General features: G+C 38.4%; 1 protein-coding gene across 18 annotated transcripts in view; it reads right to left on the bottom strand.

Annotated features, from left to right (window-relative positions):
• Positions 1-16285, bottom strand: part of plekha7b (pleckstrin homology domain containing, family A member 7b) — a 104398-nt gene extending 88113 nt beyond the window's left edge. For 15 of the 18 annotated variants that reach the window (XR_013795854.1, XM_079597061.1, XM_079597065.1 and 12 more), the window contains exons 1-3: positions 15516-16285; positions 15332-15408; positions 15100-15157 (exon numbers count right to left, since the gene is read on the bottom strand). Coding sequence is in view for 17 of the 18 variants with exons in the window: in XM_079597061.1 (XP_079453187.1) it covers positions 15100-15157; positions 15332-15408; positions 15516-15598 (218 nt within the window). In the remaining variant the exon portion in view is untranslated. Of the gene's footprint in view, positions 1-4067; positions 4303-15099; positions 15158-15331; positions 15409-15515 lie in introns of those variants that run through there. The other 3 variants (XM_079597059.1, XM_079597058.1, XM_079597063.1) reach the window with 2 other exon arrangements.
• Between the last annotated feature and the right edge of the window lie 4418 nt (positions 16286-20703).

A 20703-nucleotide genomic window follows, 5' to 3' on the forward strand; every position in this document is an offset into this window, starting at 1 on the left:
TGAATGGTAAATTTTTTTATTATTATTATTATTCTATTCTACTATTATTATATAATAATTTCGATACGCTGTTACTTGAAAATGCCACTGCTGACACTTGTTAGCTTTTGAGATACGGGTTTCTCCTGATTAAACATTTAATATAACTGAATACATGACTGAGTAATACCGCAGCTGAAGTTTGCTGTTGCGATTAAATTTTTATTTTTTTTTACTTTATACACGTTTGTCTTACACACAAAATAGCATCGAACTAACTGGCTACTATAAACAAACAGCTTTGGCATTGGTTTACGTTCTTGATCAAATCGAAAAATTACTTCATAAAGTATACATGGAAAATACATTTACAAAATTAGTACATAATTACAAATTGCAGGTTCAAAATGTTTACGCGTTTGTCATAGACACACGAAATAGCATAACTAAGTGGCTATAACGCGAGCGCTGGCATTTGTTTACGTCCCTGATAAAACTAAAACATTACTTCTGAAATTATACATGCAAACATTTGAAATTATTAAGTCTTACTTACAGGTTGTGGCCCAACAACGGCTGCCTCTGGGTTTAAAGTTGGAACTGCTTCATGTTTTAGAAACAGTTTCTTGTTTAATCCGGCATTGAATTCGTGGACATTCTGGAAGCTGTCTTCCGTAAAATGCGCAGCACAGAGAGCTACGATTGTAATTTTCAGGAACATAATAAAACAGAAATTGTAGCCATTGTTGACGAACTAAAGCGTCCATAGGAAGCCCGAACACCGATGACTTGACAGCTGGGTGAAAATAACACACTTTCGACGGCATGGCTACAGCTCTCCACTATAATTCTTCCTCTTCCACAACGCCGCAAAAATATGGCCACGCCCCATTTTTTGCATATTCCGGAGGGAGGGTTGATGTAAATGTGTAGGTTAGCTACGTATAAAACCCGGGAAGTATCACGTTGTAGTTCCATTCGAGTCGTTTTTGTAGGCATTAAACTTCCTGATTTTTAAAAGACAATATATCTGCTTACGTTGAACTTTCAGCACAGAAACTTTGCAGATACTGTTCATGCACCAACAGCAACATTACACACTATTTAAAATGAAAAAAGTGAAATCGCAATCAACCACCCCTTTAATAATACAATAAAACAGGCAAAGAAAGGAGAAAGACATGAGTAAAATAGACTAGAACTAGAGATCAACGTCTCCCCTAAGTGCAGGGTGGAACCAACCTTATAACAGTAGTCCCCTGAAAAAAAATTAAGAGACTTTAACATTACATTGTATACATTTTTTGCAATCACCTAAAAATAGACTTGAAACCACATAGGAACACGTTAAAAACAACAGAGAACATTTTGACAACTGCACAGCAACACCCTACTCTAGTACCCTGTGATTTTGAACATTGCACGTGTTGCTCATTTTCTACAGAAAACATACAAATCTAGTTCTGGTCACCTTACGGGACAATGACGAGACGACAGCAACGTCACGGCAGCAACGTCATTAAACGATAACTGAAGACAAGACTAAAATGTAGTTAAATTAAAAACAAAGTCTCTCTTTGTTTTTGTCAAAAAAAAGTAGACAAATATTCCAGACTGCTTTTAACAACCACTAAGAGCTTTAAATCCTCCAATCAGAGCTTGTTTTGAAAAGGAGTTTTACTTAATCTTTGCAATCTGGCAACCATACGCACATGCTCTCTCTGCACTGCGGAAGCAGAAAGGATGATGTGAAAACACAGATATGTAAGCTGGATTTTAGCAATCTCCATTGAGATATTCTGCTCAAATGAAAATGTCATTCAGCAAGTATTCATGCGACACTAAATCTGCGATCAAAGCTTCTCAGTGGTGAACTGTAATAAATACAAACATGGATCTTGAATATAATTGTTTGCGATTGTGGTTGCGGCATAAATCCACCGTCTTTTTTGCTGTCGGTTTAATATAAGAAAAAATTATGCAATTTGCGAAATCTGCGAAAATGACTAAAAAAGGCTGTATTGTACATGCCAGGCCTGTAGTTAGCGATGTCACTTTGTCAAGAAACATACCGGGAACATGTAATATTTATGCGTGAACATAATTCACATGCGCATGATATCACCATTTTCATAAATTCACTTTTTTGTTGTTTACATGGAGACGGTAAAGGCATCGGTTTCAAAACCTTGCACTTTGAAACCCGTTTTCAAAAGTTTGCGTTTTCAGGAACAAGGCTGGCTAAATATGATAAAAAAATATAACATTAAATTAAACACTAAATTTGTTTTAAGGTCTAAATTAAATAGCTGACCAAATTAACAGTATATTAAAGGCACAACTTCTACTAAAACATTCAACATTCTAGTAGGCAAACATATAAATAGCAGAGTGAAATTTTAGGCTGATCGCATCAAGACAAATATACAGTCTCCTCAGTGTGGTTGTCCGTTTGAGCATCAGTGGACAACTTTACCACTCTCTGTAGAGTCTTGCGGTCAACACCAGAAACTCTGCCATGCAAAACAAGGCAAGAGTGTTTTTACTCTTGCATCAGAAAAAGTAGGAGATGGTTTAAGAAGCCGTCTAACCTTCCTCAGCATTTTGAAGAGTGCATTTTCTTGTTTAGAGAAGTAGTATTTGTTGACTCAGCATAAGAGTTCTGCTAATACTGATTGGTTCATGTTTCTCCGCCCAGCTTCCTAGAATCAATTACCAGATGCTTTGAGGAAAGGGTTGTTGTTCCTACACCACACTGCCAGCAAGATCTCTTTAAATCATGTCTTTAAATCACTCCAACACAGGACACAGCACTACAAAACAATAAAGTCCTGCCCGAACAACGACTCCCTTGCAGGAAGATTGCTCGCTCGAATGTTACTTGGAAAAATCCCAGGTAGCGTGACTTCCTGCAAAAGGAAATGAATGTTTGTTTTGGATGGATGACCTTCCTAAGAAACCAATACCGCATCCACCTGCCTACAGCCACCTGACAATATATTCTCCTGAGAGTGTCTATGATTTAGACTAATTTTCTTTGAGGAGTCAAAGCAGTAGTCATCAATAGCTTTAAAAAAGACAAATGGTCCACCACACCATTTCAGAGAGAGCTCATTGATTTTTATTTTTATTTTATTCAGAGAGCTCCTAGGTCTATATAGCGTTCAGCCAGACTTTTTAAGGTATCAAAATCTTAAGAATTCACATCTAATTTGGAAACTTTGTTCACATTCAGAAGAGAAACATGTTTAAAACAAAGGCATAATCTGCACAACCCTGCTGTTCAGAATAAACTAAATATTTGAGGCTTTACTTCAAACACGCACCCGTAAGACTGTGAAGATCATAGTTCGATAGCAAAATCTCAAGTATTAGCCATTGGAATTTCCTTTTCCTTCAAAAAAGGAGGGCAGCTTCATGGTCCGAATAGCATAATTCCTCGTTCTAAACCCCACAGACTGAAACGTCTGGAGCAGAGAGCAAGACATTGTTTACAAGCTCAAGTCATCTCAGCAGCTCCTTTTATGTTAAGTGAAGGAGAGAGAAAACGGCATCTCTGCGTATACATTTGCTGGCTCACTTCTTACAAAAATTCAGCAGGAGACCAGACATCTGTGTTCAGTTAGAGAAAAAAAGAACTCTCCAGCACTAGGCTTTTTTGGGTCCACATAAGTGTTGTTATTGCTAAATGAGTATGCCAACTATTGAAGTTACTTGAAACTATTAAAACTAGTTTTCATCAATTGAAGTAAAGGTAAAATAAAATATAAATACTATATGAAAAATATTATAGAAATGGCACCTTAGAATAAGTTCAAGACAAAATATTGAAATTACTAAAACGGAATAAAAACTAAGAAAAAATACAAAAGCACATATCCAAAAGACTAAAACAAACTAAAATTAAAAAGGTAATGTAAATATTAATAAATATATAATAGAATATAAACAACACTGGTCTACATTCATGCAAACTGAGCAATGAAAATAATAATTCGGACATTGAGAATTTGCCACCTGATTAAGTCTGATCCTACAACTGCCCTGTTTATTTTGCCCTTTATTAACCTATATACTATTCTCATTACCTTTCCTCCGCCGATGTAATTTCATCCTCTTCCTCGCTGATAGTCTCCAGTTTAATCTCTGTCCCGTCACGTCCAACATCCCGCTTGGTCACACGGCCCAACGGCAGGCAGGTGCAGCAGGTACCCATGCTGGCGGAGGCTTTAGCATCTCTACGGCCCCTATGTCTGCGGTCTCTTTGCTCTACAAACTTTCTCATGTACAGCAACACACATCGTTACATCTCTGTGTCTGACTGAATGGCCCTGGTGACATACTGCAAAACATAAGCAGCCACTGTCCTCTCTCTCAATTACCTCATTGTTTTTCCTCTGTCCCTTCCTCCTGTCAATGCTCTGTTATTACACCAAGTCCCATTTGTTAAAACCAGCACAATCAATGTGTTTTAGTCTGTTATGGCTTTTATCTGTCATGGAAGATGTGATGGTACCATGGCACGTTGTGTCTGGTGCCTACTTCTTAAAGGAAGTATCATACAGTATACTATCTGGACAATATGGATGGCTTGAGGATACAATACAACAGTTGTAAGCAGCAATTCAGCACGACTGGTCTCCTACGCTCCAGATTAGATCAGAATATGGCTGCCCTCAGGCAAGTTATTTAAACTGGACTCACAGTGGTACTCCCGGTCCCGGGTTCTGTCATTCATTTTGATTTCAGACTCTGAATTGAATTTAGGTAGCACAGGATGCACAAAGAGTGTAAACAATGTGACACCATCAAAACATTTTGTGATTATCCCAACAAAGCAACAGAGTTTGTCCAATTAATGGAAAGAGTATTCAAAAAACCTTTTGGGGGGAAAAGCCTACCATATGCCATTAAATTAAATGTTTGCTAAAAAAAAATGTAAATGTGAAGATACATTGAATAAAACATTTTTTATAAATACCGGTACACTACTGTTCAAAGGTTTTGAGGTAAGATTTATTTTTGAAAGATACTTTTATTCAGCAAGGATGCATTCAATTGATCAAAAGTGACAGTAAAGACATTTATAATGTAACAAAAATAAATGCTGTTGGTTTTTTTACTTTCTATTCATCAAAGAATCTGTAAAAAAATAAAAAATGTATCACGGCTTCCACAAACATAAGAAATATTTCTTGAGCACCAAATTAGCAAATTGATTTCTGAAGGATCATGTGAAACTGAAGACTGAAATAACGGCTGCTGGAAATTCAGCTTTGCCATCACAGGAATAAATTAAATTTTTAAATATATTTAAAAAATATATAATAATTTAAAGAGTTGTTTTAAATTGCAATAACATTTCACAATACTTTGTTTAAATTGTATTTTGATCAAATAAATGGAACACTGGTGATTGTAAGAGACTTCTTTTAAAAATATATATATACAGTATCTTACAGAACCCAACATTTTGAAATAATCCTTTTTTTTAAATACAATAATATAATTTGAATACATTTATTTTAGGGACAATTGTGGAAGCACATTCCATTTCTCTGATGAAGAGAAGTTCTCAAAATTCCAATTTTGATGTCAGTGTTTATTTTGATAAATTTATAGTTATTTGAAAACAGTGTGGAGAACATACTGTATTTTATTGTGTGAAAGTAATCTACATAACATGGAATTAATAGGCATAGTCAGACTAAATTAATGATGCATAATTAAATAAATAAATACAAATAATGGTAGATTTTACAAAATGTGTTTAACTACTGAAAATCCTCAACTTGCAAGACAGTTTATATTTATCTTCCTGTCATTCTGATTCAAATTCAAATTCAACATCCTGTGGGACATGGCCAATTCAATTCCAATTCCTGCTCATGAATTGAAAGGGAGCCAATTCTTACATTTGGCCCAACCCTGGAATTCTCAGGACGATCAGTCATGCCTGGATTCATAAGCAGACCCCCCTGCTGCTGCTGGTGAGATACAAATAACACGATTTCCACAAGATAAATGATTAATGCCGCAGGTAGTTCAAAAGGAGCATTTCTCTTTTTTTTTCTCATGAGCAGTTCAGTCCACTGCAGCTCCACTGCGCACAGCCCCCACCGCAACAGGAAAACATTAAGCAGTCCCGTCACAGCGAAAGGCTCCTGCCTCACTGAAAAACGCAGCATAATCACTTTATCCCCTATTCTCTTCAGAGAAAGAGGGTAGGGGGAGTGAGAAAGAGAGAGGAGGTAATACTGCACAAACATGCTGTCTCATAATGCCTCATGCGTATGCTGAGAAACATCTGAGGGATCAAACAGAACTAGTGAACAAGTCAAGACACCTCAGATTTCAAATCAATCTAACTGAAGTGAGCATCCATCCCATGTAAACATTATGGGAAGAAACAGCTGACTGAGATAAGCCAGAAAGAGCCACTGCACCTATATTAGCATTTTTTACTTGCACTGCAATATTTTGTCTGACGTACTGTGACGAAGCACAACCACTGCTCGGCGCTGAATACATAAGCCAGCCAATCACACTTAGGGATTACACAAAGGAAACAAACACATTTCAGTGGAGCGGATGTCATGTAAAGGTCACACACACACATAGTATTCATGACGAGGCCAAAACAAAAAGTCTGACAATGTATAGCTATAAACACAAACACACAATGAATCAAGTAGCTTTTAAAAAAGCATTTGAATCTGACTGATAATAAACTGATGATGTTACAGGTTGTTGTATAAATCGCACAGAGACATCAACAAATCAGTCAAACATAATTATGCAGGAGAAAAACAACCACATTAGCACAAACGATACTATCAACTAACTCAAACTGAGGGCTTATATACACAGAGCAAAGAAATGGTAACTAAACAAGGAACACCTGAACTGAATGAATCAAACAATGTGTAACCATGGAAACAAACAAGCAGGGAACAGAGAGAACAGAACTAATTAACATACTAGAAAACTAACTATGAAACTCAGGCATGAATGGAACAGAAAAACATGATACACAAACTCAGAATGTGACATTCCTCCCCCCTCCCGGAAGGCGCAACCTTGAGGCAAAAACTAAGATTCGAACCGGGGAGGGAGGGTGTGAGCGCGTGTTCACGCATGAAACTGTTCCTGTAAACACTATGTTCAGATTCATCAATCGGAATGATTTAATTCCAATTGAAACTCAAATTGTCTACGTAAACATAGCTATTGTCTTCTGATGCTAAAAGAAAAATACTTGCATAAAATTTTATAAATTTTTGTTTTGATATACTGCCATAAGAGTGCTCACGAAAGAGACGTTGTAACAGAAGTACGTTGTGAAGTTCGAAGGAGAAGTGGCGTTCCTCCATGGAAGGACTCCGTCGTTAGTGCTCGCACGAATTTCACAACACACTTAGATCACGTCGCAACGTCTCTCTTTTCAAACACATCAAGGATGGCATTCATGAGTGTAAGTAAATGATAAGATAATTTTAATTATTTGGGTGAACTATCCCTTTGAACATGATTCCAGGGGGTTAGTGAATAAGCCATTTAGTGTTCTGCCCCTGAATACAACCCTATCATACTCAATGTATCAAGTCTAATCTTAAGCACAGGAAGGTCTGGGCCATCCCAATAGGTCTCTAGGTTAAAACGAGCACATATGTCTACAGTAAATGTTGTAATTAATATAGAAAACATGACAGTTCACCTCAAAAACACTCAGTAGTAGCCTGATCTGGAGTGTATCTCCACTATATTTCGAACCGATGTGACAGCAGGTAATGTAGCATGACTCTACACCATCAGAAAGTAAAAAGTCAAAAGGTCATTTGCAGGATGAGTGAGCTTTGCCGCTGAAATAAAGGTATGGGACTACTTAAAAACACATCTACACAGGAACAGTGACGCGTGGAGAGGGTTGCTGGTTTGGCACAAATGCTGCTCCACTGACATTGCTGGGAGATGGTGCCTATAGGGAAATCCATCCTCTTTAATCAACATTTAAAGTGTTTTGCCTCCACTCTACTGAAACACATCATGGTTAATTAACTCATTGCGTCCCAAGAACTGCAGGAGACTGAAGTGGGGGGATCTGAAGAGAAAGGGCGATTGATGTAAAAAATAACACTGAAATTCTAAAAATTTTCCCAAGAGTTTGAGCTGTGGGAGTGCAGAAAAGCTGGTGTTTGGGAATCTGATTCTCTGTAGGCGGTCAATTTAGGGCTACAGTCTCATGGAAATACAACACTTCCACTGCAGCTCTAGTGGGATGTAAACCCAAATGACAAAAAGGATATTGTCCCAATAGGACACCATTGTGTCGAAGTGCCTTTGGGGAGATATAGAATTGCACAAATTCAGTACAGAATGACTTTTCTGAGTATCTGCTGGCTTTTTGGGGAGGAAAAACTGGGAAATTCTTGTTTCACACGTGCTCGTATACAAAATCCCAAATAACCAGAAGCTCTAACAGGGATTCACTCAAGTGTAAATATACATACTACAGTCCAAAAATGTGGGATCAGTATGATTTTTTTCAAATGTTTTTTAAAGAAATCTCTTATGCTCACCAAGGCTGTACTTATTAAAATAAATGTAAATATAAAATGTACATGTCATTTTTTCTGAACTGAATTTTCAGCATCATTACTCCAATCTTCAGTGTCGCATGATCCTTCAGAAACCATTCTTATATGCAGATTTGGTGCTCATTTCTTATTATTATCATAAAAGTTGAAAATAATTGCTTAATATTTTTGTGGAGAAATATTTTATAGGATTCTTTGATGATTAAAATGTTCAAAAGAACAGCATTTATTTGAAATAGTAAAGACATTTGTAATGTTACAAAAATATTTCTGTCACTTTTGATCAACTCATCCATTAAATAAAAAATATTTTCTTTTTTAAAAAAAATTCAAGGAGGATATTTTCTTCCTCCCTCGGGGCTCATGTAAATGAGTTTGATTTTACTACGGCCGCTCACACTCAACAGTCCCGCCATTGTGTTGACTCTTATTTCCAAAAAACCTGCTGCACAAGCAGCGGCTGTTGTCACGGCAGCGACATGCAGACTTGGCCTGAGCTCAGGCTGTTGGATGAGCAGTGAAGTGAAAGAAGGGGGTCTGGGGAGGTGGGTTTCCTCAAACAGACTCACCATGGACCTTACCATCAGGGTAGACGCCAGATTTAATTTGATGGGAATTCTGAAACGAACGACAGAAGTGCAGTTTGTTCTAGGGGTGTGCACAAATGGTCAAATCGATCTGTAATCGAAAAATTCAAATACTATTAGAATTTTACTACATTGCTTTGCTGGCCGTAAATGCAGTGAATCCATGATAAATTCCAAGCACGCAAACTAAAACCCACAGTTAAAATTAAATGCACAGGGTGGCGCTGTGGAGAGTGTAAACAAGTTAATTGTATTTGATCACATATAATGTCTTCACCTGCCTCACAAGGTTTAGAATTACTTAGATAAAAATTATCAAACTAAATGATCTTACAAAATGGAATTACTTTTAATCAAATTAATTAATAAAGTTATCCCCACCACATGAGAAATCGCATGAAATCCAAACACCAGTTGAATGACTGCAGGTAAGTACCCGAGAAGATAACTTATCTGATAGAATGATCTCGAGACAGGTGCTTCCTTTAAAGGGTAACTCAACCCCTGGTCAGAGTCTGACTCCACCCACTGGCAGTATTTGAAAAATGCTGGAAAAGTGGGCAGAGCCCAGCGGAGGGGGGCGTGCACCTGAGACCCGTCTCTCTGTAGGCAAGGGCGTGGTGAGCTATTACCTGCTTACGTCACGCAGTACCACAACATCCAATAGAAAAATTCTACTGCAGTAGCCACTGTTCAACCTAAAGAGGGCAGCACTCAGGCATTTTTACACCATATATTGTAGAATTAAAACACTTTATACCCAAATGTCAACAAATTTACTTGAATCAATGAACAGCATTAATAAAGCCCCAGTCTGAAAGATCATCTCAACATGAACATAACATGCTAAAAGAAAACCTCAATATACTTAAGGTAAGCAAATATTGCCTAAAAAAAATGAAATGCCCATCCCTCGTTTGTTCGATAGTTGTTTTTCCGAAGCATCAAAAATATTCCTTCCTAAAAATTAAAAATTAAATCAGTAGACAAGAACTCCAGAAAACATTGGTTGTGAAAATCAAATGACTTCAGCTAGAACAAATTCTACTCCAAATAACCTGGCAAACTTGTTGTAAGAGAAACATTGAACTAACCAACGGACTAACCAACTGGCAACCCCAACTGTCCTAGGAAAAATCTCTTATGTGTGAACCTGCCAATATGAGCTCTTGGTGAGAGGAAGGACATACTGTCACTCTGATAAACAACACTGACCCTCGACCCTTCTGAAAAGCTGCTGAAGCGAGACAGATGTAGAGTGGAAAGGACGTCTCGGCACAAGCACTATTCCTCACACGTCTGATCGTCCAGGCTGGAGCGGAGGCCTGCTGAGACCACCTGCCATTCACTCTCTGAGGCTGAGAAACCAATGCAGGATACAGAGATGAATCACCTTGACTCTTTATGACTCAGCCAAACCCTTCAGATGTCCACTGAGTTCAATAGGTTTTCCTCACGCTGAGCTGACCTACGAGGACCTTTCAGAAATCATTTGTCCTGAGTCACAACCTCCTAATAAAGTCATATAGGTCATTCTAAGAATACAGGTGCCATGTGTCTGTCATACATGTACATCTGCTAATACATTATGCATATTGTGATGAAAAAATATATTATGATGAAAAAATATTTCATGAAAATAAAAGCTGGCATTTTATCTTTCTCTCTCTCACAGTATATGTACACATTTAATTTGATTCAATATATATTAACAGTAAAATAATAACTATTATTAGTTTAGAAGAAATTTTTTTTTCCTGTGATTGCAAAGCTGAATTTTCAGCAGTCACTACTCCAGTCTTCAGTGTCACATGATCCTTCAGAAAAGTAAATATCTTGAAACGGTCACTTTTGACCAATTTAATATGTCCTTGCTGAATAAAACTATGTCAAAAAAAACATACTGAACCCAAACGTTTGAACAGTGCATGTATGGATTAAATGGAGTTTAAATAATACATTGGATTGTCAATAATTATATTCCAACATGTTAAAATGTAGTAATTTATCTTGAGATTGCACAATAACACTAACAGAATGTATTTAATCTGTTTAAAATGTACTTAAAGAAACACCCTATCAAAATGGAAAAGGCACCGGTTTCACAGAATGAACTCTTTAAAGGTCAACTGAAGATCCACCTTCAGTCTCCTGCATTCAGTGATGGAGAACATGTGCTTCTCCGTCTCAAAATGAGTGGGAACATCTGAGAGCCTTTTTCCCCATTCATATCACTTAATTAGATGAATGCTGGATGGATACAGACATACACTAAATCCATTAGCTATACGTTTTATGGGACTTATTAAATGTTTGTCATAATTCAAGCCTGCAGTATATCTGGCATAATTCAAGCCTGCAGTATATCAAACATAATTTGGATAATAATCCAGCATGCCGGATACAGAGCAGTCCCCCATGAACGACAAAAATAATAATCACATCAGCAGAAATGATGGTCTCTGAGAGTGGCTACAGCATCAGTCTAAGCATCACTCTCTCCCTACCGCTGCACATTTACCAACATCCAGTACACTACTGTATACACTATACTGTACTGCAGTCTACGACAATGAATGTTGATTTATAAAACTACAAGAGGATAAAGAAAAAAATATCTTCTCCTCATAAAGTTTGAAGTGAGGCAAAGCACACAGCCACTTATGACTGCCAGTCTTTACACAAATGGTGCATGATAAATTCTTTGGCATAAGTGAATCAAATAACCACAGACAGCAAACAATGCAATTTAAACCACAAAATGGGCAGATTAAAGCCGTGGAAGGCTCTCTCCATACCTAAAAAGGCAGAAATAAGCAACAAAGTATGCAGCCTTTTCTATTCTAGCTTTCTTCGCCTAAAAAAACAATCAGCTCCTTTTCTAGCACGTTGACACAAAATGACACAAAGACAATGTCCAGCAGGATCAAAACAGGAACTATAATGTCATTTAGCCCACAAATAAGTTCATTACTTTACAGTCTTGACATTTCAGCTCTCGAAGGCCTCTGAGCTGCACTGTTCAGTATTTGACTGTGCCCAGATGCAGCACAATGAGTCCCTTCACATGGCCCACAATAAAACTGTCAGCAATAACACATTTCTAAAATCATTTTCTTTGACCTTTAAAACACCCCCCTCACTACAGCATGCGTTGTCGGGATGCGTTTTTTCTGGTCAGACACCAGTGGAGCATTGAACTAACAAATAAACAGCTTTATGGGAAAGTGGTGCTTTTTAGATGCAAAGAAGAGTGCAAGACACTAATGCATTCTGGATTGCTACGTTGGTGGCACATCAAAATAACTGGGTGATTGTCATGTATTCTCATTAGTAGATTTCTCAGATGCAGAGACTGCATGATATCTTGGCATCTGTGTACGATCCATATGAGACTTATGTTGAATAAAACAACTAATGAGTAATACAGAGGAAGGTCACATCACAAACATACAATTTCAATAAAGAAACTGAGTTACCACAAGACGCATTAGGTCACTGTAGGATCATGCACTTCATATACTCTGGTGAATGTGTTCAAGGACTCTCCTAAGCTAATATTGAAAATAAGCCACAAGTAAACATTCTTTTCACTGCAATCCTGCAGCAAATCATTGCATGGCAATTGTGTAGAAGGCAGCAAAGATGGACTCCACACAATTCAGACACGAATCCGTGATGGGGAAAATCTTATCTAGTAGCTTCACATTGCCTCTCGTTTGCTTCTGCTGCCCCAATTGGTTTGGTAATGTGCGGCATAAAATGCAATCACATCGTTGTTTACTGCCTGCTGTCGGGTTGATTTCTCAATTCAATTAAACAAGCAGTTTAAACAAACTAATTATCTGTCAGCAGAAAAAGAAAAAAAAACTTTCTTATGTGTCACATGGAACAGTAAAAGACGTTGAATGACTATGAATGACTATGAATAACTAGATACTTTGGCTATGATGATGGTGGTCTGGTTGCGGTTTCACACATTAGTGGAGCCGAATGGGTAAAGTGACTTTGGAAAGCCAAGCCACCATGAATTGGCTGCATGATCTCGCCATACATCTCTGTCATTCCACGAGCATATGGGCACATGCGCGTACAGACAGAGTACAACATCCGCTAAACGGGGAGGGTTAAGGTCCTGCACATTGCCGTACATGAGGAGAATTTTAATGAGAAAACCTCATCCAGTCCTGCTGGGCAAGGCCCTTTATTTCCAGCTTTAAATGGGCACAGAGAGAGGTAATGGGCTGCATGGGTGACTGTAAACAGTAGTGAGGGCCCTATAATCAGAAATGCATGATTCTCTATGTCATCGTATAGCTTAGATCAAACACAATCAGATATCCTTCCCATTGTCACTTGTAATTTAATGTCATCCAAGAAAACTATAGACCGGTAACGCTATAACAGAAAAATGCAGTGCTGATATCAATCTGAAATTTTACCAAACTATACAAAGGTAAAAAAAATGGAATGTTTTAATAATGTAATACTGAAACATTCCTGATAATTCCAACATTAATACACTCAAAACCTGAAAATAGCATCTACTGGTTCCAAGGGAATCCATCTTTCACAGCATGAGCTGGCTCATTAATACAAACGTATTTAATACATTTGTACAGAATTACCTTGGGAAACATTATTTAGGGAACTACTGCAACGCTTATGACATCTTATTGCAGAGATGATATCTTAGATTTGCTTTTATTTCTGTACTGTTCATGCTACCAATTCACAATAACATCTAGAACAACTTTGTTTGAAATGTAAATCACAACTGAAGAGGATGACATGTCAAAAAACAAATTTTTATACTATATCAATATCTACATAAACAAAAAATCGTTGTCATTGACAGGCTAAGCCAAGCCACAAATCCCGTCATATTCAGACGATATAGCCTGACGTTCTATACAGCAGCACTGACCACAGCCCCTGCAGAAATACTCCAATACTCAGCACAGAACTTCTCAAACCTGTCCTGAGGACCCCAACCACTGCACATTTTGTATGTCTCCCTCATCTAACACACCCGATTCAACTCATCAGCTCATTAGTACAGTCAGACTGAGGGAGACATTCAGGCTGAATCCAAAAACGCCCCATATACCCTCAAAAAGGAAGTTATTTGAGGGGACAGCCATTTGTAGTGGTGTCCGAAACCATAGTGGACGTTATTGAGTTCACTTATTCTATCCCACATTGCACCGCAATAACGAGTGTACAATCTATGTACGCTCAACAGCTGTCCGAATTCGCAAACTCGTTTTCATTCACTCCTTCAAGTGAACAGTATTAGTGGACTATGTAGGGAATAGTGAATGAGGGTTTAGGGGGCGATTTCAGATTCAGCCCCAGAATGTGCAATGGTGGGGGTCCTCGGGACAGGTTTGAGAAGCACTGTCTTAGCAGCTAATGTTTCCAGGCAGCTCACTTAGCTGTACTTCTCTCCCTGCCAAAGTCCACTTCATCTCACTTCTGCTGCCCATGAGTCTCCTCACCTGAACATGGTGGAGAATGGATGTTGACAAATGGATAGATTGACTGATTACTATGAACGAATAGACAGACAGGCAGATAGACAGACATACAGGCAGACAGAAAACGGATGGATGGATGGGAATCAGATTGATCACTGTAGCCTATTAACAGTGATAACTGGACAAACCAATGGATAAACAGACTGATAGAAATCAGTTGTTGGATTTCATTCCCACAATCTAAGAGCAATTCGGCAATAAATATTCAAACATTCAATCAATCCCCGACTGGATTCATATCTGTCTTTTCTTGACTCATGGAGGCTCGAGCAGACAGCGGACACTGATCACTGCGAGAGGCGGGAGTGAGTGAGCGCTCGTTGGGGAGGGCTTTGCAGTTGCACTCGCATCCTCACGGTCTCACAAGGACAAAAACAGATATGTACTATCGCTTACTTTATAAAGTAGCTGGCGCCTTCCTCGGTGAAGCCCTCTTCCCATCCCCGCGGTAAATCTAATGGGAGAAATATTTGTACAAAACTCCATTAAGTTTTTAATGAAACAGAAAGTAGCCCTCCATCAATTATTCAAAGGACGTGTTTCCACAGCTTACTTTAAACACACTCTACTTGCAGTATCCGTCTAAAGATTCAAAGTTTAGTCTAGAAAGCATTGCTTATTACTGTACCTGATCGTATCATGTGTCCCGAGTTGACAGGTTCACCAGTGCGGGGATGGAGCCAAGTAGTCCCGCGAGTTTTGTCGCTGGAAAACAGAAACACCTGTTACGAGACCCATTGGAAAATGTGCAGATTTACCAGAACCACAGTACAACGCAACGACTGTGATTAAACCCCTAGTATGCTGCTTACTTGATGAAAAAAACCCTGCCATCCCTGCACACTCCGTAGGACCAGTGATCAGGTAGTGTGTCCCGCCCGAGCGGAGCCGCCATGATCCCGGTTTAAAGTGAGAGCTGCGCCGCAGAGTTTCCAGGGAATCGGACAGTCCGATAATCACCACTAGGGCTGCACTGCTGTTTAAAGGGGCAGGCCAAACTTGGAGAAAGTCTTTTGTCCCAGTTATAAGCCGACAGAAAAGAATGAGGGCATCGCTATTTGGGCGGGATGTTGATGCTGTGAGTGCAGATGTCGCTCTCGAAATTCTACCTTTTATTACAGCAAACCCAATGCTGTAATGCTTCAGCCTACTCACACAGATCCGAGTTACACTTTGAAACCTGAACAGATTAACATTCCCGCAAATCACACGCGCATTCTGAAACAGTTGGGTAATTGTTCAACTTGTCAGATTTGTATTAAAGCCAGATTGAGTTACAATTGTGTTGTGCTCATGACAACAGAGATTTGAGCGTTTCGGTAACAAGGGTGTAGGCTACTCTAGGCGAACAGTGAATGATTTAAATGACAATATTAAGTGATTATTTTAGTCAGGTTAACCAAAGCCTAACGTGGTTATGATTCCCAGCCAAAATATCTAACTGAGAAACCCTATCTTGCTGATTCAAACTTTTTTCTTAAATTCTAAACATTCTGAGAAAGTTCTCCTTGCTGACTAAACGCAACGTTGCTTTGTTTAGGCCTAGCTGTTCGAGGCTCTCTACCTGCGCGCGCTATTCTCCAAAGCGCCAGATGGCAGGCTATCATCACATAGGCCTACTTTGATTACCAGGTGTGTGTTAGATAGTTCGTTGATGTTCAGTGATAGTTGGCTAGCCTATATTAAAGAGTCCACTAAATACCAGTATCTACACTGACTGTTTCCCTTCAAGTTAAGATATTACGTTTTTTCAATTAAAAAATATATAGGCTATGCAAAAATAATTTTGTTGCATCTATGTGTTTGTAATGGCATAGTTACACATCAACCTCTAGCATCAAGTAACATCTAAAGAGTATTTTCATTGCAGTATTGATTTTAGATTGGGAGGAAATTATGATACTAAATTGGACATCATGCATCACTAGTTATATTTCAATGGCTGTTGCTACTTGAAAATACTTCATCTCCAGTCATTTTTTGTCTGTAAAAAAATATTTGTGTTAATAGAATGTAATTTGCAGTTACATCAAAAAAGTAATGCGATTACGAAAAAGTATGTTACTTGTAATGCATAACTTTACTCGTTTCACCAAAAGCAATCTGATTATGTAATCCATGCTACTTGTAATGTGTTACTTGTTACATCAAAAGTAATCTGATTGCATTATGAAGTTAAACTGGTTATCTGACTTAATATTAACCAACTCTCCAAAACATATGCTGGTAAATGGACACATGAGCTTGAGCTAATATTTGGACAAGGACTTCCTCATGAAAGCAAATGTGCAATACGTCTCATAGTATGAGAAATCTAGTCACGAAACTCATACCTACTCTCCCATACTTGATGATAACTACAGGAACACACCCGCTCAAACTTCTCACTACTAAGGCAGGGCAGAGTCACAACAAAAGAAACAATCCAACTGCAACAACAGCTGATTATCCTTCCACTATAGGCTATTTATAGCCAAACAGTCTTTCTTGGCTGACAGTTGACAATTGACCTTATACTGTAAAATACTTTGTGTGTGTATGCATGCATGCGTGCGTGCGTGCGTGTGTGTGTGTGTGGGAGCAAAGAGAAACAAAGTGTTTAAAATGAATGACATTGTTTGGTTATTTGACTGCAGCTCAAACAGTAGGTGAGGATATGTCATTGGATATTGTGCTATATATGGGATCAACCATTAGCAAGCATATATTCATAACTGTTTTCTGTAAATAAGCCCCAAAAAAGCAATGCAAAAGAAATGCTTCTCTCTCTTTTTTTTACACTAAAGTCATTATTCAGACAAATTCAGAAACCTGTTATTAATTTATTTATTATTCACCTCGCAAAAGTGTCTTATAATAGGGTTAACAGTTAAAAATAAGAAGTATTCAGCTGGCCGTTCAAGTTGAATGTGTCGCCCCCTGAGAGGCAATAGGCTTAATGCAAAGCAAAGCAACTTTTTATATACTATGATCATGATGTGACTGGAATCTTCATCTCATGTGAGTGTAATTTATTGCAAAAAGTGCTCTTCCTTATATGTATGGCAGAGAAAGGACTGAGTGCACCTCTAAAGGTCATTCAGTGCTGGCAGCAGTTAATGTATGGAAGGTCATGGTGTTTTTTCTTGTTTGTGTGTGTACCAGAGTGAATAAAAATGACACAGCTGAGAGGGTTTCGATCTATTAGCTCTATACTATGATCGCCTTTGGCTGAACTGAGAATGAGCCACCTCAACCAGCATTACAATAATGCTTACTCTGCGTCAAGCCGGACTTGTCCTGTCTCCTCATGCCATCCAAATTTCATCCTGGTATAAGAGGCACCGCTCAAAGTCATGCTTAATATGTCACAGGACTGTATTACTGGCAAACTGCTGGTACCTTGGTTCCCTATTTTTAAATGCATTGTCTTTATAATATTTACATCCTGGTAGAGTGATATATTGCATTTTAAAATACAATAAACTACATATTCAGATGTGTGCTTTTTAATTTCTCATAGAAATATCATATGGATGAACATGAGGTTGTAATGAAAAATATGTATTTTCCTGGTAGAACATTCTTGTAAAAATTAGAAAAATTAATACCTTAGAAGAATATTAAATTACCTTTTTTCACATCAGTCTACACTCCATAACCATAATGACAAAGCAAAAAACAGATATGTGACAACTTTGCAAATTTATTAGAAAGGAAAAACTAAAATAAGTACATTGCATTGCAAGTGTTTATTTATCAGCATTTAGTTGTAGCACCTTTACAGCCTTCTGGGGTATAATGCAACAAGCTATGCGCATCTGCATTTGGTGATTTTCTGCCATTCTTCTCAGATCCTCTCATGCTCTGTCAGGTTGGATGGAGACCATTGGTGGACAGCCATTTTCAGGTTTTTCCAGAGATGTTCGACTGGGTTCAAGTTCGAGCTTCCGCTGGGCCATTCAAGGACATTTACAGAGTTGTCCATGAGCCACTCCTGCATTATTTTAGCTGTGTGCTTAGGCTCATTGTCCTGTTAGAATGTGTACCTTCTGCTTAGTCCGAGGTTCTGAATGCTCTGTTTTCATTAAGGCTATCTCTATATTTTGCTGCATTGAGCTTTCCCTCTACCCTGACGAGTCACCAAGTCTCTGCCTCTGAAGATCACTGCCCCAACAAGATGCTGCTACCACCATACTTTACTGTTGGGATGCTATTGTGCAGGTGATGAACAGTGCCTGGTTTCCTCCATATGAGGCTTGGAACTGAGCTTCACCGGACCAGAGAATCGTGTTTCTGAAAGAGTCCTTTAGGTGCTTTTTTGCTGATTCCAATGGGTTTTCATGTGTCTTCACTAAGAGAGGCTTGAGTCTGGCCACTCTGCCATAAAGCCCAAATCGGTGGAGTGATGCAGTGATGTTTGTCCTATAAGTTTCTCCCATCTCCATCTATCATGGAGCTCAACTAGAGTGACTCAACTTGGTCACCATTCTAACTTCTCCATCTATTGGTCAGTTTGGCCAGGAGGCCAAATCAGTAGGAAGAGTCCTGGTTGTTCCAAACTTCTTTCATTAAGGATTATGGAGGCTAGATGCTTCTGTGAACCCCAATAAAAGGTCTAACAGTTGAAAATGCATATCAGAGCAAAAACCAGGCCATGAGGTCAAAAGAACTCAGAGAGCTCAGAAATAGTTATTTTGACCTTATGGCTTATATGCATTTTCAGCTGTTAGACCTTTTATTGAGAGGTGTGTGACTTTCCAAATCATACCCATTCAATTGATTTAGCCACAGGTTAACTCCACTGAAAGTGTAGTAACATCAACACGCAAAATTGGAAGGGTCCTGAGCTAAATTTCAAGTGTCCAAGGATGCGAATACTAATGCAATGTTATTATTTAAGTTTTTTATTTTGAGTACATTTTCAAAGAACAAACAAATTAGTTTTTTGCTTTGTCATTATGGTGTATGGAGTGTAGATTGATGTGTGGGAAAAAGTCTTTGAAATCAGTTTAGCATAAGTCTGCAACATAAAATGTGAAAATAATGAAGGGGTACGAATACTTTTGCAAGGCACTGTGTTCATATTCTTTCTTCTCACCTTTTTTGTGTTGCTCTGCAATTCATCATAACTATTTTTACATAAAAACCATAAAATGAATGTTGTTGCAGGACCAACAAGGATGTTGATCCTACTTGGCAAATTTATGGTCACCATATCTTGAATTGGCTGGGATAAAAAGCAGTGATTGATGGAAATTTTGCGCGAAACACGTGAATTTCCCTTGTATCGCTGTTTTACTCTCTGTTCTCGCCAAGAACATTTGACTCCAGTTGTGTATCTACATCAAACACTTCAGAGCCGTATAAATATTTTAGCACAGAATCCCTTTGGAGTTGCTTTTGTCGGCGAGCCTTTTGTTGGTTTGATGCAATGTTTCCCCCTAAGGATGACTTAAAATCCAACAGAAGAGACACTGATGATACAGAATGGAAAAAGATGCTTGTGGCTGCAGTGTTGGTATTTGCTACAAAGGCAGCATGCTGTGGGTTTATTCTGTTTATTTTCTGACAAATCATTTCAATTCTTTTACTGATCTTAATAATAAAGCATTCAGCTACGAGCATTTCTCCCACTACTGAAATACATAAATAGATTATTTCGAAAGAAGACATTGGCATTCGTAAGACCCCTAAAACTCTTGTTCATGTAAAAATCAAGAAAAAAAGAAAAGAAAAAAAGATATCAGCAGAGGGCACTTTGATATTGTGTCAGCATTTTTATGCAGCCGAGTCCCTTGGCTTTGACTGACAAGCAGTTCATGTTGATTTGGGATTAGATGTGACTGACAGAACTGTAACCCTACAGAGGCGTACCAGCACCGTGGGACCTGACCGTGTTCCATGTTGTGCCCCCAGTCCGCCTGAATGAAACGCCATATGCCTAAAAAAGAGCACAGCACATGTTCAGCTAATAGGCTTGTTTGAATTAGGGGCTTTCTGTAATACCACTTAAAAGGT

Source organism: Phoxinus phoxinus (genome assembly GCF_949152265.1).
Source record: "Phoxinus phoxinus genome assembly, chromosome: 2".
NCBI lineage: Eukaryota > Metazoa > Chordata > Actinopteri > Cypriniformes > Leuciscidae > Phoxinus > Phoxinus phoxinus.